This window comes from Staurois parvus, unplaced genomic scaffold (genome assembly GCF_062004578.1).
Source record: "Staurois parvus isolate SC_StPar_1 unplaced genomic scaffold, SC_StPar_1.0 ptg000879l, whole genome shotgun sequence".
Lineage (NCBI taxonomy): Eukaryota > Metazoa > Chordata > Amphibia > Anura > Ranidae > Staurois > Staurois parvus.
In genome coordinates, this window is record NW_028318675.1 from 146137 (window position 1) to 172154 (window position 26018).

A 26018-nucleotide genomic window follows, 5' to 3' on the forward strand; every position below is an offset into this window, starting at 1 on the left:
GTGACTATGGAGGAAGAGGACGGACGTGACTATGGAGGAAGAGGACGGACGTGACTATGGAGGAAGAGGACGGACGTGACTATGGAGGAAGAGGACGGACGTGACTTTGGGGGAAGAGGACGGACGTGACTATAGAGGAAGAGGACGGACGTGACTATGGAGGATGAGGGTGGACGTGACTTTGGGGGAAGAGGACGGACGTGACTATGGAGGAAGAGGACGGACGTGACTTTGGGGGAAGAGGACGGACGTGACTATAGAGGAAGAGGACGGATGTGACTATGGAGGAAGAGGACGGACGTGACTATGGAGGAAGAGGACGGACGTGACTATGGAGGAAGAGGACGGACGTGACTATGGAGGAAGAGGACGGACGTGACTATGGAGGAAGAGAACGGACGTGACTATGGAGGAAGAGGACGGACGTGACTATGGAGGAAGAGGACAGACGTGACTATGGAGGAAGAGGACGGACGTGACTATGGAGGAAGAGGACGGACGTGACTATGGAGGAAGAGAACGGACATGACTATGGAGGAAGAGGACAGACATGATGGGGAGTTACTGGGTGTAAATATAAAATAACATCTTATTACCTCCTCTGCTGCTACTTTGACCACTGTCTCCTCGCTGCTTCTTATGGTATGGAACTTCTTGTCTTTATTGCAGATGACTTCCTGTCTTTACCTGACATCACTTCCTGTCTCTGCCTGACATCACTTCCTGTCTGTGTTCTACAATAACTTCCTTTCTGGATAGAAGTGAGATCACCACCTTGTGGCGTTCAGAGGAACTGCAGCCCCAAGAAACATTAAAATAACCGTTCCTGTGGTTTCCATGAAAGATCAAAAATAACTAAAAAATAACTGAGAAAAAATAAATCTCTCTCTTATGCAACCAACTATTTATTTTCCAATATTTTTATTGAAATGTTTCAAGTTACAGAAAATGTAATAGACAAGTGTCATGTTATAAGGTATGAAATATGCCCAACAAACAGGCGGATGAATAAACAACAGACATCCCGCAGGGAAGCAGGAAATGTGTGCAATAATGACTGGAGACGTCACATAGAACATTCCCAGCATTAAGTCCACCTTGTACAGGGGAAGCAATAATAGGAGACATATGGATCACACAGAGCATTCATCATACACACCACACATAGTGCACAACACATACAACATGGAACTACACTAGCACCAGAACATGGGAAAATAAAAGAGACAGCAGAAAGGAAGAAAAGAGGGTAACAGTAATGAGAGGAGAGGAAGAGGAGAGGGGAGGGGAGAGGAGGATAGAAGAGGAGGAGAGGAGAGGAGGAGGAGAGGGGAGGAGAAGGGACAGGGGAGGGGAGAGGAGAGGGGAGGGCAGGGGAGAGGAGAGGGAGAGGGGAGGAGGAGAGGAGAGAAGAGGGGAGGAGGAGAGGAGAAGAGAGGAGGGGGAGGAGGAGGAGAGGGAAGGGGAGAGGAGAGGGAAGAGGAGAGGGAAGAGGAGAGGGAAAGGGAGAGGAGAAGGGAGAGGGAAGGGGAGAGGAGAAGGGAGAGGGAAGGTTAGAGGAGATGGGAGAGGGGAGGGGAAAGGAGGGGAGCGCAGGGGAGAGGGTAGAGAAGAGGGGAGGGGAGGGAAGGGAAGGAGAGGGGAGGGTACAATTGCTAGTTATCAGCAGTACTTTCCTCATGCTGTGACGGTGTGAGGAAAGTGCAGCCGATAACTGGCAACTGCATTTCCTGGTGATCTGCTGTGTCATTGGACACAGCTGATCATGTGGTAAAAGGTTGCTGTGATTGGCCTTTTATCACATCACATGATCAGCGGTGTCCATAGGACACAGCGATCATGGAGATCACAGAGTGCGTGCCTCTGGGGGTACACGGGAGGGCGTGTTCTGAGAGGACGTCATATGACACTCCCAGAACTAGCCGGCCACAATGAAGCCATCATTTGCCTATATACAGTTGGCAAGTGGTTAAGGGTCTTCTTTTGGTACTATAAGTGGAAATTTATGGAAGAGGGCCGTTTCCGGGGCCCTACCAACATTAACCCCCATCACCCTGTAGATAAGGTTAAACATGTGGATCCAAAATCTAGTAACTATCAAACATTATAGAAAAATCTTATTTGTGCCAGTCAATGTTTAAAATCCAAAATTATAGTCCAAATAAATTAAAGTCCAAATAAATGAATCCTCCGTGTCCAACTTCAACCTCCCCATAAATCCAGATAAGATGTGTACCTAAAAAAAAACGGAAAAACTAAAAATAGTGTATTACCTTCAATATCATCTGGTATAACTTTACCAACAATAATATATACTTAACAAAATATGCGCAAAATAAAAACAAGATTCAAATCGTGAGTAACACATGAATCGTGAAATCACTCCGTGTACACTATAAATATATATAAATGTGAACAATCAGTGTACACTCATAAAACAAAACATGAAATAAATACAATTAAAACAAATAAAATAAAGGAAATAAATAAAATTATATAAATTGTGAACACTTCTAAATAGCTGAAATGCATACAATTACCCTCATTAGAGTAATAGCGAGCCTTTAAAGAGTACACCCTGAACTGTCACTCCAGTGTTGTAGTCGCTCCCCGGACTCTCACTCCAGTGTTGTAGTCGCTCCCTGGACTGTCACTCCAGTGTTGTAGTCGCTCCCTGGACTGTCACTCCAGTGTTGTAGTCGCTCCCCGGACTCTCACTCCAGTGTTGTAGTCGCTCCCCGGACTGTCACTCCAGTGTTGTAGTCGCTCCCCGGACTCTCACTCCAGTGTTGTAGTCGCTCCCCGGACTGTCACTCCAGTGTTGTAGTCGCTCCCCGGACTCTCACTCCAGTGTTGTAGTCGCTCCCCGGACTCTCACTCCAGTGTTGTAGTCGCTCCCCGGACTCTCACTCCAGTGTTGTAGTCGCTCCCTGGACTGTCACTCCAGTGTTGTAGTCGCTCCCCGGACTCTCACTCCAGTGTTGTAGTCGCTCCCCGGACTCTCACTCCAGTGTTGTAGTCGCTCCCCGGACTCTCACTCCAGTGTTGTAGTCGCTCCCCGGACTCTCACTCCAGTGTTGTAGTCGCTTCCTGGACTGTCACTCCAGTGTTGTAGTCGCTTCCTGGACTGTCACTCCAGTGTTGTAGTCACTTCCTGGACTGTCACTCCAGTGTTGTAGTCGCTCCCTGAACTGTCACTCTAGTGTTGTAGTTGCTCCCTGGACTGTCACTCCAGTGTTGTAGTCGCTCCCCGGACTCTCACTCCAGTGTTGTAGTCGCTCCCTGGACTGTCACTCCAGTGTTGTAGTCGCTCCCCGGACTCTCACTCCAGTGTTGTAGTCGCTCCCCGGACTGTCACTCCAGTGTTGTAGTCGCTCCCCGGACTCTCACTCCAGTGTTGTAGTCGCTCCCTTGACTGTCACTCCAGTGTTGTAGTCACTCCCCGGACTCTCACTCCAGTGTTGTAGTCACTCCCTGGAATCTCACTCCAGTGTTGTAGTCACTCCCTGGACTGTCACTCCAGTGTTGTAGTCACTCCCTGGACTCTCACTCCAGTTTGTTACAGACGGGGTTCCAATCCTTAGGCAAACATCTCATGACTCCATCATCCCCAAGTTTAGCCCAGTTCATCTCTGGCTACTTGGCAGCTCTCAGCACATGGGCAGAACCAGGGGTGGACTGACAACTCATGGGGCCCCCCGGGCAATAGGGGATCATGGGGCCTCTGTGTCCTTGCCCAAACTCAAAAAAGCCTATGAAAAAGGTACCAGGGGCATCTCATGGGGCCCCCTACTGACCCTGGGCCCTTGGGAAGTGCCCACATTTCCAAATGGTCAGTCCGCCCCTGGGCAGCACTCCAAGTCTCTCTCAACACTCCTGTTTGTCTCGCCATGTGAAGAATTTATGATTCCTCCATCGTAGCTGTTTTTCTGTTTTTGTGGGAAGACAAAGATTAAGCTCCAAACGAGCCTGTTGTATCTTAAGTAACAAGTCCGGGGTTGGAGTCATTTTACGTTGGGCCAGTAAAGCCTCGTATTCCTTAGTTTGGCAGAGATCAACTCTTCACAAGATTGCTTTAGTCTATAGGCTCGTTGGATACAAAAACCTCTGATAGAAGCTTTATGGTTGTGAGCTCTAGAGAAATGAGAGTAGTCTCTAGAAGTAGGATTGGCCTCTCTCCATGCATCCACCAAATTATAGCGATATAAAGGTTGAGAAAATTTGCGACTTTGTTTCGGGGGGACACAAGTTTGGTTGCACGTGATTTATCAAGCGTTTGATATAAAGCCAAATTCGAATCCCCCACTAAAATGACATCACCTTCCAGTTCCGGAGCTAAAGATTTAAACAGGGATAGAAAAAAGGCTAATTGATTCACATTAGGGGCGTAGTAAATCAGGAAAGTCACTAAGGTTCCCCCCAAGTGGCCTTTAACCAATAGATATCGCCCTTCCTTGTCTCGTATCACTTTAGATTCAGTAAAGGATAACCGCTGGGCCAAACAGAGCGCTACCCCTCATTCTTTCTCAGATGCATTAGCAAAAAGCACACAGGGAAATCTCTATGAATATAACGTGGTGTGAAAGAGGAGACAAAATGGGTTTCCTGCAGAGCAACTATATCAGCTCCCAGGGACTTATAACGAGAAAAAACCTTGAGAAGCTTAGAGGGGGATCCCGAACCTGCACATTATGGGAGAGTAAGGGAACAACGACACTATTAGGTCTTAAGGTGGACATAGAAAAATAAAGACAGAGATGGGGAGAACCACACATCCCTTGTAGGGGAGATCGAGAATCCATAACCAAATAAAAATTCCCGAGATGACCCTCAAAGAAAAACAATTTAAAAAAGTGAGGGAAATAAGGAAGAAATAGGGGAGAGACAAGAGACACCGAGCCCAGAAAATGGCTATCGTCAGTTCAAGCGGTAAAACAACAATATGCAGCATAAAACAGTAAAACACCAGATAACCCAGACACAAGGTCAAGGAATGGAAGAGTCTCCACCAAAGCATAGCAGTGGGGAGAGTCTTCCAATTAGGAGGAGCACATAGACGCTTCCCAGCACCATGGGGTCTGTAACAGACATGTATAAGAAAGGTTCCTAACCCCAGAGAAATAGAATACCTGACATATATCCAATCTAGCCAGTAAACAGGTAAAAAGCAATACAATTAAAAACATAATATTTGGAATAACAATTCAAAGAAGAACAAGGGCGGAGGCCAATGTCCCATAAGAAGACCATGTAGAGGTCCCCGCCCAATAGAAATCAGCTAGTAGCCAGCAGGGTCCTCAAGGGACCTAACATGGAGTAACAGGTTTCTTCTTCCTTGAAGAGGGGGACCACAGAGGTGAAAGCGGGGGAGGAGGGCCATCAACCCTGGGCTGGTTCTGTGGGGAGGGGCTAAGGTAAATAAAGCCCAGATTCAACAAGTTTCTCTCCTTCAGAAAATGTAGAAAAGGCGTAGGATTTGCCATTGTAAGTAAATTGTAAGCAAAATGGATATTTCCATTGATAACTAGAGATGAGCGAATCGAACTTGGCGAAGTGGAATTCGTTTCGAATATTAGGAATTACGAAATTTTTCCTAAAATGGCGGCGACATGTGTGGCGACGGAGCGGGGATCTCTGGGAAGGCGTGCAGACAAGGCGCGCTGACCCATAATGCATTCATTCATGACATGTGATTGCATTAGCCAATCAGCAGCCAGCCAGCCAGCACTGTGTAATGGTGGAGCTATAAATTGCAGCCATCTTACAATTCTTCATTTGCCTCCGGTCATTCAAGAGAGACAGACCTCTCTGTATTAGGGACAGAGTTAGGGCCACAGATACTTTAGGGACACAGAATCGTTACTCAGGGACACAGAACTGTTACTCAGGGACACAGAACTGTTACTCAGGGACACAGAATTGTTACTCAGGGACACAGAACTGTTACTCAGGGACACAGAACTGTTACTCAGGGACAGACACAGAATTGTTACTGAGGGACACAGAATTGTTACTGAGGGACACAGAATTGTTACTCAGGGACAGACACAGAATTGTTACTGAGGGACACAGAATTGTTACTCAGGGACAGACACAGAATTGTTACTGAGGGACACAGAACTGTTACTCAGGGACACAGAACTGTTACTCAGGGACACAGAACTGTTACTCAGGGACACAGAATTGTTACTCAGGGACAGACACAGAATTGTTACTCAGGGACACAGAATTGTTACTGAGGGACACAGAATTGTTACTCAGGGACAGACACAGAATTGTTACTGAGGGACACAGAACTGTTACTCAGGGACACAGAACTGTTACTCAGGGACACAGAACTGTTAGTCAGGGACAGACACAGAATTGTTACTGAGGGACACAGAATTGTTACTGAGGGACACAGAATTGTTACTGAGGGACACAGAATTGTTACTGAGGGACACAGAACTGTTACTCAGGGACACAGAACTGTCACTCAGGAACAGACACAGAATTGTTACTCAGGGACAGACACAGAATTGTTACTGAGGGACACAGAACTGTTACTCAGGGACACAGAACTGTTATTCAGGGACACAGAACTGTTACTCAGGGACACAGAACTGTTACTCAGGGACAGACACAGAATTGTTACTGAGGGACACAGAATTGTTACTGAGGGACACAGAATTGTTACTGAGGGACACAGAAATGTTACTGAGGGACAGACAAAGAATTGTTACTGAGGGACACAGAACTGTTACTCAGGGACACAGAACTGTTACTCAGGGACAGACACAGAATTGTTACTCAGGGACAGACACAGAATTGTTACTGAGGGACACAGAATTGTTACTGAGGGACACAGAATTGTTACTGAGGGACACAGAACTGTTACTCAGGGACACAGAACTGTTACTCAGGGACACAGAACTGTTACTCAGGGACAGACACAGAATTGTTACTGAGGGACACAGAATTGTTACTGAGGGACACAGAATTGTTACTGAGGGACACAGAATTGTTACTCAGGGACAGACACAGAATTGTTACTGAGGGACACAGAACTGTTACTCAGGGACAAAGAACTGTTACTCAGGGACACAGAACTGTTACTCAGGGACACAGAACTGTTACTCAGGGACAGACACAGAATTGTTACTGAGGGACACAGAATTGTTACTGAGGGACACAGAATTGTTACTGAGGGACACAGAATTGTTACTCAGGGACAGACACAGAATTGTTACTGAGGGACACAGAACTGTTACTCAGGGACACAGAACTGTTACTCAGGGACACAGAATTGTTACACAGGGACAGACACAGAATTGTTACTGAGGGACACAGAATTGTTACTGAGGGACACAGAACTGTTACTGAGGGACACAGAACTGTTACTCAGGGACACAGAACTGTTACTCAGGGACAGACACAGAATTGTTACTCAGGGACACAGAATTGTTACTCATGGACACAGAATTGTTACTGAGGGACACAGAATTGTTACTCAGGGACAGACACAGAATTGTTACTCAGGGACACAGAACCGTTACACAGGGACACAGAACTGTTACTCAGGGACACAGAATCGTTACTCAGGGACACAGAATTGTTACTCAGGGACAGACACAGAATTGTTACTCAGGGACACAGAATTGTTACTCAAGGACACAGAATTGTTACTCAGGGACACAGAATTGTTACTCAGGGACACAGAATCGTTACTCAGGGACACAGAATCGTTGAATTAAAGAGTATGTCAGACAACACGCAGAGGAGAGGCAGAGGAGGCAATGTTTTAGGAGCGAGCAGACGTGGCAGCAGAGGAAGGGGTCGAGGCAGCACTAGTCGCAGCCAGAGGCCAGTGCTCCCGGTGTCATCCAGCGGTCGTGTCTCCACCGACAACCCTGCCGTCATCGATTGGTTGGCTCGGTCGTCTTCCTCTTCCCAGGTCACCTCTGACACCTACAGCCAACGGTCGGTGTGTACGTCAGACACAACCGTTAGTTGGCATGGCCCGGGAGCAAGCCCACTGAAATCACGTGTCCTCTACCTGCCCCTGTCCTTTGCTGTTCCCTCACCAAGCGAAGTATCGCATGCTGTGGGCTCAGCCCCACTGTACAGTGAGGAAGAGCTAACAGAGGGCGGTCAGGAACAAGGGGAAACATCCGCCTCTTCAGCAGCCAGGCGAAGAAGTACTGGCGAGGAGAGTGGGTCGGTAGCCAGTCTAGAGACAGGTCTGTCTCCTGACCCACACGCAGCCGAGGGGGCTAGTAGTGAGGCGGAGACCCTAATTGTTGATGATGAGGCTGATCGCACTTGGCAACCTCGTCGTCATCAGGCTATTGCTTCCGCATCATCAGGAGAAGAGGGTGCCAGCTTGGCAGCGAGCAAAACAGTCGGTGGGTTGCCCAGGAGGCAGCAGGGTCGCAGCAGTGTCAGTGGAGTCAAACGGCCACGGAGTAGAGCACCAGCTCCACTGCAGCCTACCACCACGGCCAGTAGTGGTGCCGGTGTGCATGGAGGAAGTAGCAGTCAGCCAGTGAGGAGTAGCGGGGGCAAAGTTTCCTACTCGGTGGTGTGGTAATTTTTCGTCAAGCCGCCCGAGGAAGTAAACGTAGCCGTATGTCGACTATGTGGCCAGAAAGTCAAGCGTGGCCAGGGGGCCCATGTTGGGACTACAGCGTTGCGTCAGCATATGCAGCGTCGCCATTTGGTGGCCTGGGAAAACCGTGATAAAGATACGGTGGTTCTGCCTGCCCCAGCCCCCGCTCCATCACCCGCTCCGTTACTTGCTCCGTCACCCGACGTCAATCGCCCTCTATCAGCCAGTCAAGGCTCCAACACCTCTGCTGAGGGGAGTTGTCGCTCGTTGGCATCTTCCGCTCGTTCAGATGCTCCTTCTCCTGCTACTCCTCTTCTCGGATTCCGTCAGCAGTCTTTCTTGGAATCCGTTTCCAAGAGACAACAGTTTGCGAGCACGCACCCGACGGTGCAGAAGCTGAACGTCCTCCTGTCCAAGTTGCTGGTGCTGCAGTCCCTCCCTTTCCAAGTGGTGGACTCAGCACCTTTCCGAGAAATGATGGCTTGTGCCGCGCCGCGGTGGAGAGTGCCAAGCCGGCATTTCTTCGCCAAAAAGGCAGTGCCAGCCCTGCATTCACATGTAGAAGAGATGGTGGGCCAGTCTTTGAGCATGTCGGTCTCTGCCAAAGTGCACGGCAGCTCCGACGTGTGGAGCTGTAACTACGGTCAGGGACAGTACATGTCATTTACGGCCCACTGGGTGAACGTGGTGCCGGCACAGCCGCACCAGCAACTTGGACAGGTCACGCCGCTTTTGCCTCCACGTTTGCACGTCCTTGGTCCAGCAAAGATGTCCGCCTCTACCACCTCTTCTTCCGCCGTGTCCTCAGCCGCCACCCCCGTGCCAAGTCCCATTACCCGACCGGCATATCACATGTGCAGGGCGCAACGGTGTCACGCTGTGCTGCACCTGGTATGCCTTGGCGAACGTAGTCACACAGGGGAGGAACTTCTGAGTGTAATGAACAGAGAAATCGACAGATGGCTGTCTCCGCGCAAACTGAAAATCGGAACCATGTTGACCGACAACGGAAAGAACATGGTGTCTGCTCTGCGTCAAGGAAGGTTGTGCCATGCGCCATGCATGGCTCACGTGTTCAATCTGGTTGTCAAGCGGTTCCTAAAATCCACCATCCCACTGCAAGACATCCTTAAAATGTCACGTAAACTTTGCATGCATTTCAGCCATTCCTACACCGCAAAGCACACCCTCGAGCTGCAGCGGCAGAACGGAATTCCACAGCATCGCCTGATCTGCGACGTTGCAACAAGGTGGAATTCAACCCTACACGTTAGACCGCCTTTACGAACAGCGAAAGGCCATCACCGATTTCCTGATGTTACAAGCGGATAAAGGTACTCCCCTGTGTAACTTCGATGTCAGCCATTGGCAGCTCATGCGTGACACCTGCCGCTTGCTCAGGCCCTTTGAGGAGGCCACGCTATTCGTGAGTCGGCAGGACTATGGGATGAACGACGTCATTCCTCTGTTGCACGTCCTGGAACAAATGCTGTTAACAATGGCTGGTCAGGGTGCGGTAGACGTGGCGCACAGATCTCAATGCCACATGACCCCTGTGGGGGCAGGACAGGAAGAAGAGGAGGAGGTAGAGGAGGACATTGGTGCTCAGGAATTATTGAGTGAAATGGGTGGTTTTTCCACTCAGCGGACAGGAGTGGAGGAGCAGGAGCATCTGGTAGAGGAGGAGGAGGAGACAGAGGACCCAGACGCACCGTGGCAGTATGCTGTGGAGATGGAGGCAGGGAGTCCCTCGCATTCCTTGGCACAAATGGCCCATAGCATGCTCGGTTGCTTGTGTAGCGACAGCCGAATAATAACCATCAGACAGAGGGATGACTTTTGGCTGTCCACCTTGTTGGACCCTCGCTACCGTTCCAAAATGGTGGCCTTTTTCACACCTGCTGAGAGGGAGGCCAAAATAACGTACTATAAAAACCACCTATGTAGTCAGTTGGTCTCTGCCTTTCTGCACCAACGTCCATCCTCAGACACTGTGGGCCCTGTGCGCTCGCGTTCCGCTGCCATGGCAGCAGGGGAGGGGTGGGGTGGTAGGAGCAGTGGCAGCTCCACCAGCAGCGGCTGCCTCAGTCTGCAGTCGATGATGAGTAGCTTTCTTCACCAGCGCAGTGAGGAAACTACTAACCAGCCGCAGCAGCAGCAGCATCAGGTGGACCTGGAGCAGGACCTCAAACAACAGGCTTGGGCCTACTTGGACAGCACCCTGCCAACCGAGGTAGACAATCCCCTTGACTACTGGGCAACGAAACTTGACCTTTGGCCCCAACTAGCTGAATTTGCCCTTGAAAGGCTGTCATGCCCGGCGAGTAGCGTGGCATCGGAGCGCGTGTTTAGTGCGGCAGGAGGTATTGTAACTCCGCGGAGGACACGACTGTCCACCCAAAGTGTGGAGAGACTCACGTTTGTGAAAATGAATCAGGCGTGGATTAGTCTGGATTTCAAACCAGCAGTTCCTGACACAACTGACTAAATCCGCCATGAATCATGCCCCAAACATGTGCCACTTTCAGGTCTCCTCACACTGCTGGTGGGTTCCATTTTGTCATAGGGTGCTGGCAGATTACGGGCCTCCCATTGCTGCTGCCAGGCCCGTAATCTGCCATGGGCCCCTGTACCGCCTCCTCATGCTGCTGCCAGGTCCAGAGTGTGTCATGGGTCCCTGTACGGCCTCCCATTGCTGCTGTCTCCATCGCCACACTCTGCCATGTGCCACTTTCAGGTCTCCTCACACTGCTGCTGGGTTCCATTTTGTCATAGGGTGCTGGCAGATTACGGGCCTCCCATTGCTGCTGCCAGGCCCCTAATCTGCCATGGGCCCCTGTACCGCCTCCTCATGCTGCTGCCAGGTCCACAGTGTGTCATGGGTCCCTGTACGGCCTCCCATTGCTGCTGTCTCCATCGCCACACTCTGCCATGTGCCACTTTCAGGTCTCCTCACACTGCTGCTGGGTTCCATTTTGTCATAGGGTGCTGGCAGATTACGGGCCTCCCATTGCTGCTGCCAGGCCCCTAATCTGCCATGGGCCCCCCTACCGCCTCCTCATGCTGCTGCCAGGTCCACAGTGTGTCATGGGTCCCTGTACGGCCTCCCATTGCTGCTGTCTCCATCGCCACACTCTGCCATGTGCCACTTTCAGGTCTCCTCACACTGCTGGTGGGTTCCATTTTGTCATTGGGTGCTGGCAGATTACGGGCCTCCCATTGCTGCTGCCAGGCCCCTAATCTGCCATGGGCCCCTGTACCGCCTCCTCATGCTGCTGCCAGGTCCACAGTGTGTCATGGGTCCCTGTACGGCCTCCCATTGCTGCTGTCTCCATCGCCACACTCTGCCATGTGCCACTTTCAGGTCTCCTCACACTGCTGCTGGGTTCCATTTTGTCATAGGGTGCTGGCAGATTACGGGCCTCCCATTGCTGCTGCCAGGCCCCTAATCTGCCATGGGCCCCTGTACCGCCTCCTCATGCTGCTGCCAGGTCCACAGTGTGTCATGGGTCCCTGTACGGCCTCCCATTGCTGCTGTCTCCATCGCCACACTCTGCCATGTGCCACTTTCAGGTCTCCTCACACTGCTGCTGGGTTCCATTTTGTCATAGGGTGCTGGCAGATTACGGGCCTCCCATTGCTGCTGCCAGGCCCCTAATCTGCCATGGGCCCCTGTACCGCCTCCTCATGCTGCTGCCAGGTCCACAGTGTGTCATGGGTCCCTGTACGGCCTCCCATTGCTGCTGTCTCCATCGCCACACTCTGCCATGTGCCACTTTCAGGTCTCCTCACACTGCTGCTGGGTTCCATTTTGTCATAGGGTGCTGGCAGATTACGGGCCTCCCATTGCTGCTGCCAGGCCCCTAATCTGCCATGGGCCCCTGTACCGCCTCCTCATGCTGCTGCCAGGTCCACAGTGTGTCATGGGTCCCTGTACGGCCTCCCATTGCTGCTGTCTCCATCGCCACACTCTGCCATGTGCCACTTTCAGGTCTCCTCACACTGCTGCTGGGTTCCATTTTGTCATAGGGTGCTGGCAGATTACGGGCCTCCCATTGCTGCTGCCAGGCCCCTAATCTGCCATGGGCCCCTGTACCGCCTCCTCATGCTGCTGCCAGGTCCAGAGTGTGTCATGGGTCCCTGTACGGCCTCCCATTGCTGCTGTCTCCATCGCCACACTCTGCCATGTGCCACTTTCAGGTCTCCTCACACTGCTGCTGGGTTCCATTTTGTCATAGGGTGCTGGCAGATTACGGGCCTCCCATTGCTGCTGCCAGGCCCCTAATCTGCCATGGGCCCCTGTACCGCCTCCTCATGCTGCTGCCAGGTCCACAGTGTGTCATGGGTCCCTGTACGGCCTCCCATTGCTGCTGTCTCCATCGCCACACTCTGCCATGTGCCACTTTCAGGTCTCCTCACACTGCTGCTGGGTTCCATTTTGTCATAGGGTGCTGGCAGATTACGGGCCTCCCATTGCTGCTGCCAGGCCCCTAATCTGCCATGGGCCCCTGTACCGCCTCCTCATGCTGCTGCCAGGTCCACAGTGTGTCATGGGTCCCTGTACGGCCTCCCATTGCTGCTGTCTCCATCGCCACACTCTGCCATGTGCCACTTTCAGGTCTCCTCACACTGCTGCTTGGGTTCCATTTTGTCATAGGGTGCTGGCAGATTACGGGCCTCCCATTGCTGCTGCCAGGCCCCTAATCTGCCATGGGCCCCCCTACCGCCTCCTCATGCTGCTGCCAGGCCCGTAATCTGTCATGGGCCCCTGTACCGCCTCCTCATGCTGCTGCCAGGTCCAGAGTGTGTCATGGGTCCCTGTACGGCCTCCCATTGCTGCTGTCTCCATCGCCACACTCTGCCATGTGCCACTTTCAGGTCTCCTCACACTGCTGCTGGGTTCCATTTTGTCATAGGGTGCTGGCAGATTACGGGCCTCCCATTGCTGCTGCCAGGCCCCTAATCTGCCATGGGCCCCTGTACCGCCTCCTCATGCTGCTGCCAGGTCCACAGTGTGTCATGGGTCCCTGTACGGCCTCCCATTGCTGCTGTCTCCATCGCCACACTCTGCCATGTGCCACTTTCAGGTCTCCTCACACTGCTGCTTGGGTTCCATTTTGTCATAGGGTGCTGGCAGATTACGGGCCTCCCATTGCTGCTGCCAGGCCCCTAATCTGCCATGGGCCCCCCTACCGCCTCCTCATGCTGCTGCCAGGCCCGTAATCTGTCATGGGCCCCTGTACCGCCTCCTCATGCTGCTGCCAGGTCCAGAGTGTGTCATGGGTCCCTGTACGGCCTCCCATTGCTGCTGTCTCCATCGCCACACTCTGCCATGTGCCACTTTCAGGTCTCCTCACACTGCTGCTGGGTTCCATTTTGTCATAGGGTGCTGGCAGATTACGGGCCTCCCATTGCTGCTGCCAGGCCCCTAATCTGCCATGGGCCCCTGTACCGCCTCCTCATGCTGCTGCCAGGTCCACAGTGTGTCATGGGTCCCTGTACGGCCTCCCATTGCTGCTGTCTCCATCGCCACACTCTGCCATGTGCCACTTTCAGGTCTCCTCACACTGCTGCTGGGTTCCATTTTGTCATAGGGTGCTGTATGGCCTCCCATTGCTGCTGCCTGCACCGCCACACTGTGGCTCCACACTCTGGTTTTGGCCCCGTGACTGTCCAAATGAGTGAAGTGTGCGGTGATTCTAAGATCGACGGCACTCATCTGCATGTCATACTGACTGACAGTATTATTTCTCTTCCACAGCAGACTCCAAGGGCATTTAAATTAAAGGTACAGTGTTCTGCACTAATATAAAGGCTCTCTGAAGCCTAGAAACACCCTTTTATAAGTTAAATTCGCAGCGAATATATTCGACTCAAATCGAATTTTTTCCACGAATTCGCCGAATCAGTCGAATCGAATTTTTGAATAATTCGCTCATCTCTATTGATAACGAATGTCCCTTTGAATTAAAGATGAAAGCAACGGCTTGAACTTCCTCCGTTTCAGGATAGTAGCTTGAGAAATATCTGAGAAGACTTGAATCTTGTGCCCATGGATTTCCAAATCTGGATGTTCCCTGGCGTATCGCATCACCGCCTCCTTAATTTAAAAAAAATGGGGTTTAATGATTATGTCTTGAGAAGGCCCATCCAGTTTTACAGGGACCAGAGCTCTATGGATACGAATCGATCTATGTCCGTTGTCACGGTCAGGGGTCAGGATCAAAGACCAGCTGCTATAGCAGTGCAAGGCTTACCTGAAACCAGCAGGATAGGTACACAGGCAGGTCCCCCTGGGAATGACGCAGGCTCACCTGAGGTGTGGGGTCTAAGTACTAACTGGTATCACCAGAGTTCCTAATGGTGGAGATGGATTTTGCTGGTGTTAGTACCAGGTCGCAGTTCTCAGGATCATCTCACCAGGAAGTGAGCAAGCCAGGAACCAGTAGCAGATATGGCAGGTAGGGATCTACCAGAAGCATGTGATCTGGGACTTCAGCATAGTAAAACTTGAGGTCAACATCAAGAAATGTAGCTACTCACCCAATTGTCAAGTTCCAAGTGACGGCAACCATTTTCCCATTGCTCCAAATGTAGAGGCCAAATCAAATACATACCAAGACTGAGTATTCTTGGGGCCATTTTCCCGGAGTCCAAAAACCCAGCCAGATCCCAAATAAAATCACACAAAAATGTCAATTTTCTAATTCTTGAAAAAGGAATCCCCAGGGGCAAATCATTTTAAAGTGCTCCTCCCCCCCAAAAAAATGGAATCTAACTAATGCTTTGGGCCTCTCATGTAAACTTGGGGCCAATAATTAGACTGCTTCATTTTGGCACATCACATGACTAGCAGGAAGATCTATTCCTTTGCCAGACCTATCCACCGGGAATCTTGGAATTTAAGTTGTCTAAAGCCCAAAAAGCTAAATAAAGACTAATCTATAGTTCATTGACAAATACACTATATTGCCAACACTGCTGGGATGACTTCCTTTCCGCACACATGAACTTCAATGACATCCCAGTCTTAGTCCGTAGGGTTCAATATTGAGTAGTCCCGCCCTTTGTAGCTCAAACAGCTTCTAATCATCTGGAAAGGCTGTTTAATGTTTTTGGATATTCTGAGACTGCCACAAGAATTACTTATTTTCTTTTCACATTGAGTTTGCAGGAGACCTGCGGTTTAAAAGTGATTAAAGGAGTTTTGGATGCATTGCTCTTGGTCTCTTCAGATCAACAGTTATATCAACAATTCTTTTGGGTGCATTTACATGCATTTGTCTGGTTTTGGAAATATTTTGGGGAATGTTTATATTTGATTTGACCCAATTTTCCCTCTGGGTGACCCTTCTGTAACCTATTGAATCCTTTTTCGGAATGTTGCCTTGACAACAAATGTTATATCTTTTGCTTTAATGTTTGAAGCCCATGGTCAAAATGGCTGCAGTAACTTATGGGCATAATGGAGCCATCCTAACACATCTGCCTCCTTGTTTGGCAGGAAAGGTGGCCCCTCATTCTTGTGGCCCCTGCTCCTGAGCCTTACCATGGCTCTCTCTACTCCCTACCAGTCTCCTGGGCTGTGGCTGCCAGTGTCCTATTTGTCTGGATAAACTTGGGTGAAGAACATACCAATGAGCAATCCCTCAAACCTTGGTCACAAATGTCACATCATACATACAGCCTAACTAGTGTCTGTTACTAATCAGCATCTTGAACTATATTTGCAGATCATCTTTTGCCCCTGGAGGCCCCAGCTGTTGGAGTGGGAGAAGAATCTGCATCTGATGTTGGGGTACGGGAACTGCTGTAATGGGGTGGGGGAGGTACAAACGCATGTTGCATGTGTATTTGGGAAATGTCATGCATTGTTTTTTTTGTTTTGTGGTGCAGGGAAGTTCAGGCACTCCAAACTTGTGTGAAATGCCGTCACCTCCACCTGAGTTGCCTGAACATCCGGTAAGAGATGGTAAAGATGTTCTCCCTAATGAGTCACCCATTTAGAGGATAACTCCGTTCCTGGCTGGGCAGGACTTGGCAACGTGATGTGTAACTTACTTTTTTTGGATCATTGCTTAGTCAGGAGCTGGAGGGAGTGATGTGCATGTGAGAAATCAGGAAGGTATCAGTCTGGGGAAAGATGCCAAACCATTCATTTCAGTCAAATGCTGATCCAGTGTAATGTGTCAGGGAAAGGCATTCACCAATACCTGGTCCTAGGGGTGGGACAAGAACATGATCTAGTGTTTGGTGTCAGACGAGCCCCCTGTTCTACTGTACCCTTGTGCTGTGTGTTACACGCTTTCATTTTTTGTTTGTTTCTCCTTGCAGCCAACATTGGAGGCAGCTGGATCAGCATCCCGTCCACCTGGACCCAGCCCCCTTCTCAAGATTGGGGAAAGGCTGTTGTTCAACATGGAGAGATTATGGGAGCAAAGGAGGCTTTCTAATGCATCCAGTAATATAGAAAGGTTACTGGAGCTCCAACATGAAGCCCTGCTTGAAGTTCTCACCTCGGTCAGGGATCAGACTACAGCATTGCAGGACCTTAGTCATGATATCCGGGCCTTATGTCAAGCAGGTCCTGAACAAAATGCACCTTCGGCCAGAGGCTCCCAACCCCCGTGCAGTAGTAGTTTGGGGCCAATGCCAAGGTTTCCACAGAGTTCCCCTGTAGAAAGTGCCGGGGAATCAGCAGGGGAACAAGCCTTGGAGGTGCCGATTCTGGAACTACCCACTCTGGAGCAGCCCCCTCAAGAAACCCCACTGGAAGACCAGTATGCCTCCTTCCCCATGGATCCCTCTTCTGCACCTTCCTCACACTCCAATTTGCCCCTTGACCACACCCCCACTCCACACCCCCACTTTAACACCCTCTCCCCTTATTTCTACACACCCCTCCTCTCAATCCCATTTCCACCCTTACCTTCCACGTCCTGCCCACTCTCCTCAGCCCTCAAATGCCCCTCCCCACATTCTCCCTGTCTTCCATTCCCCCCATTCAACCTCTCCCCCAGCACTCCCTCCCCACCACTCTTTCCCAGCCCCCCCACACACTGTACCCCCCCAACCCTCACACCCACCCCCTCTGCAGCAACAGCCTCCTCCTCCCCATTCATTTTGTATGTATTTTTTGTAATAAACATATGGAAAGTAGCAGAACGTGTCTTTCAAATTGTCAAATGCATTTGGGGTAATAATGGTGGCTTGGTCATGTCGGGAATCCAACACAGGGGCTTTTCTGAGTATGGCTACCAATAATTCCAAATAGCGAACACTAAAAAAGCAGCACTTCAGAAAGAAAACTAAAAGGTGGCCCTTCCAGAGGCATTGGTGGTTAGACTCTTTGGCCTTTCTGCTGCTTTCACCTGGTGGTCTGTCCTGCAAATAGTTTTAGCTGTTCCCCATCACACAAGTTCTCTGGCACATGTAGCGGTTGGCCATTATCTGCTAACCATTTGGCTGCCCCAAGGGAGCTTAGAATTATCAGTGGACTCTGTGGGCAAGGCTAACGTTCCCCAATATGGGAACACACAATATTGCAGCTTGTTTTCTAAGTGTCGGCTAGCTTTTGTCTTTTTGGGGTGCTGATTTTGGCCAAGACTCCTGCATGGAACACTCATCTCCCCAGAGACTGACACTGCTGTCCAAATATGTTCCCTGTGTGTTAAATCTAAATTATGATTCGGCACTTATATTGATGGAAAGCTTGCAAAATATTTGGTTTTTATGATTAGTCATAATTAATATTAATATGTGTAAGTGGTCTTTGACAAATGGTAGTATTTACTATTCTTCAATTATAGCTGAGACCAAAAGATATACAAGTTAAGCTGAAATAGTATATACCAGTTGAAGGTTGAGTATATTATATTTAGGCATAGAAGTATTTGGTAGTTATGTCAAGGTTATTAGAAGTGACTTACTATTACATTACGTATTTTCTGTGTATTTAGTATACGTTTCTAACATTGATACATATATACATTGATATGTTCTTAAGCTATAATATTCTTTATATATAGCTGAGGGTTACATCATTGGTATATCAGCATACATATGTTCCTGTCCATCAAACATCATATGTATAGCATCTTTTCCTTTTATGAAATGGCTTTTCTAAGCAGTAATACTTTCCATAGAAGGTATTAAGATCACTAACTATGACGTACATTTGCCTCTTAAAAGTGCATGAGACACAGAGACTCACACACACACTCTCTCTCATACACACAAGCTACATGACTCTTGCATACACACGTCTGAGAAGCTGCAACAGGTGCATACTGAGATCACTTCCAGCTACAATTTAGTCACATCCGGCTTCTCCTCCTTCACAAAGTCATTGAGAAGGACAGCATGGAGTATCGCACATGGCAAAGACAGAACAGCCATGACAGATAATGGTGACTTTGTTTTGAACTTTTGCTTGTCATTTTTCAAGTAGTTTTATCTCCATGGAACTGTTCATAATACGCTTTACATTGTTATTTGACATCACTGTGTGATAGAATAAAATCACACTTCATTTTTTATTTCAATGGCTCTTTCATTCATAATCGCCTCAAGACACTAGAAGAAGTATTATATGTGTCTAAAAATCCAACACTGTGCTACTTCATTGACACACACTATACAAGAAGTGTGTAATATCCAGGACACCAGGCGTGACACCAGGACACAACTTACACACAGTAAGCCTGCCAAGGAATGCTAGAGACACAGAAAAGTTGGGAGAATAAGAAGAAGGCCTTCTGTTGTTTGGACTATCATTATGCTGGACTAACTGGACCCAGACTAAGTTTGCTTTACACCCCGTGTAACATCTTGCCCCGAGATTGGTTGGGGAGCATAGGATCTTTAGCTGCCTGATTCTAGACGTGTGTGCCTATGGAATTTATGTGCCCAGTGGACACTTGTTCCTCACTTCATTCCCTCCCCACCTCTTGTTGCCAAAACACTGACATGTGAATGAGCAACAAGTTGGATCCAAGTGGAATGTGTGGAGCAGATAGACAATTTGCCCATTAGGGCCCCTTCTTTTCTGGGGGACATTGCATGTAACTGGTCTCATCCATAACTGATAGTCCTTCCAAGAGCAGCTTTCAAGTCATGTGACTTCTGTGTAATGCCAATCCCAACTAGAGATGATGTGATGGGAGACATCTTGACAGAGTTGGGCCACAGGATCCCCCCACACATTGTCTACTTGGTTGCACCCCCTTTTGGCAGTCTGCACAACTCCACTCCACCAAGCTATGTAGAAGTCCCTGGATGGAATGAAGAGCTACTCCAAACGTGAACAATGTAACGTGAATGGAGTGTTCTGTGTAAAGTGTTGCAGCATTTCACAAGAGGAAGCAAACCAAGATTGGGAGTAGCTGCAGACAGCAAGCAGACAACTTCAATCTTTATGTATCCCAGCTTAGGATTGAAGGAGCTGGTTTACCTCTCGGAAACATGCAATCCTATCTGCTACAGTCCTAAAGCTGGACTTGCCAGAAAACACTTTGTTTGGACATTACCAGAAATTCCAGGTAAGCAAGATTGTCCAGTGCAGCTGGAGCTAGCAGAGTCCTGCAATGCTTTAGGGACATGCAGATCAGCTCCAACTGCAATGAAGAAGATTGCCGACCTGCAAAGGCTGAAGAAGACACAACACAGGGCACTGTCCAAGAGAAATAGAACATTTATTACCAACAATCAATAGAAAACTATAAAACATCATAAAAAATTGTAACTAAACTAAAATTGCTGCCTGAAATAGGCTCCAAGGCTGGGCTGGTCCTCGTCTGGTTCCACCTCCAGGGCTTGCTCCAGGGCCTGGATCCAGCGGCACATCCAGCCCAGGAGGCCACGAATGTCAGGATCGGGGAACAATGTAGAAAAAGCCAAACAAAATGTATTATCTGTAATAAAAAAGGAGACAGACTTGCTTCACACAACAACAGCATGCAATGCTTGTCTACCTTTGTCCATTATCCTGAAAGCACTCTATGCTGTTGTCACCTCATAATTGGAACACAGAACTTACATTTCTTGCCTGGATGATATCATGGCCCAAGGAGTGAGCTTGGAATCCTTAGTCCTAGATTACCCGCTTCCCACCCGCAATGTACTGTGGCCAGGCGGCAGCTACAGGCAAAGCAATGTACTTATACGTCACTCTGGCTGTACTAACACAGGAGGAACACTGCACACCCGACACGGCACACAGCTCTCCCCTCCCCCGACTGCTGTGTCTGGTGAATACAGCGGAATGAAGATCCCAGTGATTGTGACCCGGTGATCATGTGATCTCTAGGTGATCCAATGTAAGCAGTTATTATGAATCAATCTCATTCATAACAGCTCTGCTTCTCCTCCTAGTGAGCTGTGATTGGCCCACAGCTGTCACATGATACATGGGGCCAATCACAGCATCCTATACCATGTGACCAGCTCCAACCAATCACAGATCATTATCTTGAGCTGTCAAAAAGCTAACTCACTGATGACAGTTGATGAATGAGTTCGGTTCTGACAGCAAGCTTTGCATTGAAGGAGAAATGATCATTATTTCTCCTGCAAAGAAAAGTGTGGAAAAAAATCCCTGATCACCCCTCCCCCCCACAGTAGTACAATGGTTACTATGGTAACATCCTACTATTCTGATAAAAGTATTTTAAAAAAAAAAGTTAAATACCATATTGAGAATTTTGTTTTAAAAATTTGTTAAGGATTTTTTTTTTTAACTGCTTGCCAACCACTTACCCGAATTTTGCGGGCGAGCAGCAGCTCTTGGCAAAGTGGCGTAATCTGCATCACTTCCTGTTTTGGGGTGTCAATGCACCTGCGCCCCCCACTGCCCCCCACTGCCCCCCCGGTCAGTCCAGGGAGAGAAGAGAGAACACGGCACCGAGTAAAAGCACCACTACATTGTACACACACGTTAGATTAGCACATTTAACCCTTTGATGGCCCCGTCACCCAGCCAGTGCCATTAGTACAGTGTCAGTATATAGAATGTTTCACTGATCTCTGTATTCCTGCCACTAGTGACATCACATAGTGTCAGGGTCAGTAAGCCCCTCCCAGCCAGGGTCAGCTGGCGTTAGATTGGCCGCACACTGTCGCACTCACGCTATAGGTCGCTGATCACCGCCATTACTAGTATAGTGTTTGTACGGATCAATATATTGATCATGAACAGAACTATACTAGTGCCGGCTTTGTATAGTGTCCCCAATACTCAGTGTTAGCCGGATCGGCCCGGTCACTGCCAGCACTAGTGTTCAGCCCCTCCACTGTTCTTCACAGAAGATTTGTACCAATTGTGGGCCAAGGCAATTTATACACCACAATACATGGCCGCCCCCCAAATTCAGCTCTTGTCACACAATTCACATGGAACTCTATCACCGTTTATGAATGTAAAACTTATTGGGCCGAACCCCCAACATGGACATTACAGAAAAGAATGAATTGCAGTCATATTGGTCCGCAGACCCGATTCATCGTATGTCCGTGTTCTCTGCTGGTACATATATGTCCAACATGGACCAGCAATGTACTGGAACGTCGCTGGACTTGGAGTGGTTATACCGGGAGGATGCTTGCAGCTACAGGCATCATTCTAGTGCTGGTTTATTAGCTGGTGGGCGGCTTTCATGTAAAAGTAATCCTAGTGGCCAATTAGCTGCAGAATTGTTTTATAAGCAGCGAGATGGGACATCATTATAAATGATTTCCTATAGCAGCAAATCTGATGAGATGAATGAAGTGGGTGTAAAGTGGAAGCAGTGGATGTGCAGGGAGCAGCATCTTGAGCACAAAGCCCTTTATGTTGTGGATGATTTGCACACGGTTCAGTTTCCTTCATTTATTGATAAACCCCATAAGACCAATGAAGTGGGTGTAAAGTGGAAGCAGTGGATGTGCAGAGAATAGGATTTGGAGCCCCGAGCTCTTTATCTCTGAATGTCTCCACATATTTGTAGTGTATTTGTGATGATTTCTGTGCACACACAATAGGACAGCGCTGTGACACATAATGCTCTTCTAGATGACAGGGAATCCTTCCCTTTGTTACAGCAGCAGTCCGCTAGAAGGTTTTTGTAGGTTTGGAGTTGTTACACATAGCGCGGGTTTTATCCATTTATAGTGATGACATCATTGCCCAAATCTGGGGGTCACCAGCCATTTCCACCCTTTACTCCCAGCTGGGGGGCTTTGTATCCATATACCAGATGTTCTACAGGACTAAATCTGCAATCAATGTTACTGCAAAATCAAAGGGGCCAAAACCCCTCCCCCGAGCAGTCATATATTTATGTCCCCCTTGGTGGGAGTGGAGGTGACCCCTCTATAAGGATCTACAGTCCATACACACCCAGCACAAGGCCGGGGTCACACTACCAGACGCTTCTCGGGGCTGCAGTTCTTCTGAGCTCCACAAGGTGGGGATCTCACTTCTACCCAGACAGGAGGTCTCTATGGAAGTCAGGAAGTGATGTCGGGTACAGGCAGGAAGTGATGTCAGGTACAGACAGGAAGTGATGTCAGCTACAGACAGGAAGTGATGTCAGGTACACTCAGGACGGTCTAGGGGAGAGGTGAATCAGGAGGAAGCAGAGAGTCCACATTCCTGGATCTGGCAGCAGAGGAGGTAATACGTAGATGAACCCTTCAGGGGGAGGAGTTGATGATAATATATTTGCCCCCAAAGCTGGCCCACATGGTTCAGTTTTATCGTTCAGCCAGCGGGATGACCATAAAAACTGAAGTGATTCCCCCATCCACACATTGGAGGTGGATGGGGGAATCCTCCCCACTGCACTCTTGTATTCTGACAATGGGGGGACTCCTCCGCTCTCAGAATACACAGATCAGCACTGAAGCTATTGGCTGCAGCCGCTGGGGGAGTGGCTTTTATCCGGCAGTGGCCACACATGGATGGAAATGTGAGCGATCCCTGCTGAACCAGCTGAATTTCCATGGATCTATGGTCACCTTCAGTGACTTCCTCCCCTCCCCCTCATCTTCTTCATGATGGAAGTCATGCTGAGATCATCTCCCATTGGCTGAGCAATATTCTCATTTGTCTCTCAGCTCCTTCTTGCTATTCCTCGTCCTGCCTGTTGTTTCCTTGGATTGATTTTCTGTGTAGTGCCCCCGGCTTGGTCTCTTGGATGCGCTCGTCTGTTGCTTGCCCTGACCTTTCTCCTGATTCCTGGATCTCCTCCTCATCTCTCCTCCATATCCTCTAACACAGCTTTTCTCCACACCTGCAGTGACCCTGGGGGGAGGAAACTTGGCACCAGCACACCGCCAAATCCATCCCCACCATTAGGGGCTCTGGAGACAATTGTCTGCTATTTACACTCCGTTCCTCCGCACGTCACCTGATCACATGACAGCTTACTTCCACAGATTCCGGACAGATTTCTGGATGGTAAAGGTCAAAGGTCACTCTTCAGTTTAGGAGAGGCAGGACGCACATGTTGGTCATGCGTTGTATGTAATGACATCAGAATGCTGCAACAAGCCTATACCCTGCGTAGTGTGGGGGTCCTGTGGGGGGAAATTATACCTCAGCCTGAAGTGGGGCTTTAATAAAATGGAGACCTGAATGGAGAGGTGAGGAGGATTCTGGGAATATCATTTGATGTGACTATTTGTGTTCAGATGTAGAGTTTTCCTCCTGTGAAGTCTGGAGATCATATGACATCACATTGCCTCCGCCTCCCTCCCTGATAGAAGAGAGAAAGAAGAAGAAGATTCTAGAAGTCACCAGAGAGATCACTGAGCTGCTGACAGGAGAGGTGAGCGGTGCCGGGAATTCTGGGACATTCTCCAGTAACAGACAAGGGATGTGTCTGGATGGTGACTGTATCATTGTGTGTGTCAGGTTCCTATAAGGTGTCAGGGTGTCACTGTCTATTTCTCCATGGAGGAGTGGGAGTATTTAGAAGGACACAAGGACCTCTACAAGGACGTCATGATGGACAATCAGCCGCCCCTCACATCACCGGGTAAGAGGAGACTTTATTGTAAAGGAGAGAGCAGTACGGAGGATCCACCTAGATCCCCCATCATCTGATAAACACATAGAAACAATGGATTCAGTCAGTGTGTGTGTTTCCTACAGATGGATCCAGTCATGGGAACCCACCAGAGAGATGTCCCCGTCCTCTGTATTGCCGGGATTCCACACAGGAAGGTCACACCATCCCTCACCATCATCAGGTAGATGAGTGACAATTATTGGTAGTTGTGATTTATACACAGCATGTTTGTTACAATGAATGTTTTATTATATCTTTCAGAGTGGAAACCTCGATGATTATATTATTGTTGTTAAAGAAGAGTATAAAGAGGAGGATGAGGAGTATGGAGTGATGGAGGAGTTTTCAGAAGGACACAAGGATATGATGGAGACACCTATGACCAGGAACCCACCAGAGAGATGTCCCCGTCCTCTGTATTCCCGGGATTCCACACAGGAAGATCACACCATCCCTCACTATTACAAGGTTGGTGGGATGGAGCATCCAGAGCATGGACTTGTGGAGACAATGTGTGGATTTTGTATGTGATTTCACAATAATGAAACTCATATTTTACAGGTGACCTCTTCTGTCATTCTCTTGGTTTAGAGTGAAGATCTGATGTATATAAAAGTTGAGGTGAAAGCAGAAGAAGAAGAGGCGTATGTGAGGGATGATCAGCAGTCTATGGAGGAGGATGGAATAACGGGGACATTTATAGAGGAGGACACTCCTACAGAGATCAGCACAGGTGGGTCATGAACACTAAATCCATTCCTCCACCCATACTGCTCACTGATTGGTCCAGAGTAGGGCGGGGACTGGGTGATATCAGCCTGTAATCCCCTGGTCACTTTCCTGAGCTGTGTTCCCCGTCCTGTATTCCTGGATTTCTCTCGGATAATCTTCCTTCTCTGTGCTGCAGACACAATTTATGTATCTAGACTGGATTTATGGAGGTTCTGGGGTTCAGCTGGCAGCAAAATGTTGATTTTCACCATAGACATTGCAAGGATTCATCCTATGTCTGTAGCCTTTAAATGTCTTCGGTAATTTCTAGCCTCTGAGCTCAGGAGGAATAAAGCTCCGGACACCGAAGTGTGCAAGCTGAATCTCTGAAAGTTTAATACGTGCTATCAGGTTTTACAAATTCAGAATTACGAATGATATATTGTAATGACCAATGATATATTGCACTCTTATCGAGAGAGATAACAACCACAAATGACTGAAGACCACCACATAGGGCAGTTCCATTTCTACAGAATAGAAACTGAATTCATGAAGCAAAGAGTTGTTACAAGTGACATATAAACACAAAACTAACTTGCTCACACATCTACAATGGAGGCATTAAACACAATGGATGTCAGTTTATAAGACATGTTTCCTTACAGTTC

At 48.8% G+C, this 26018-nt stretch overlaps 1 protein-coding gene across 1 annotated transcript in view; it reads left to right on the forward strand.

The window, feature by feature from the left end:
• Window positions 1-26018, forward strand: part of LOC149443005 (uncharacterized) — a 111928-nt gene that overhangs the window by 25416 nt on the left and 60494 nt on the right. Inside the window, exon 3 of the mRNA XM_089655963.1 lies at window positions 16922-17107. Within this exon, the coding sequence (XP_089512089.1) occupies window positions 16922-17107 (186 nt within the window). The remainder of the gene's footprint in view (window positions 1-16921; window positions 17108-26018) is intronic.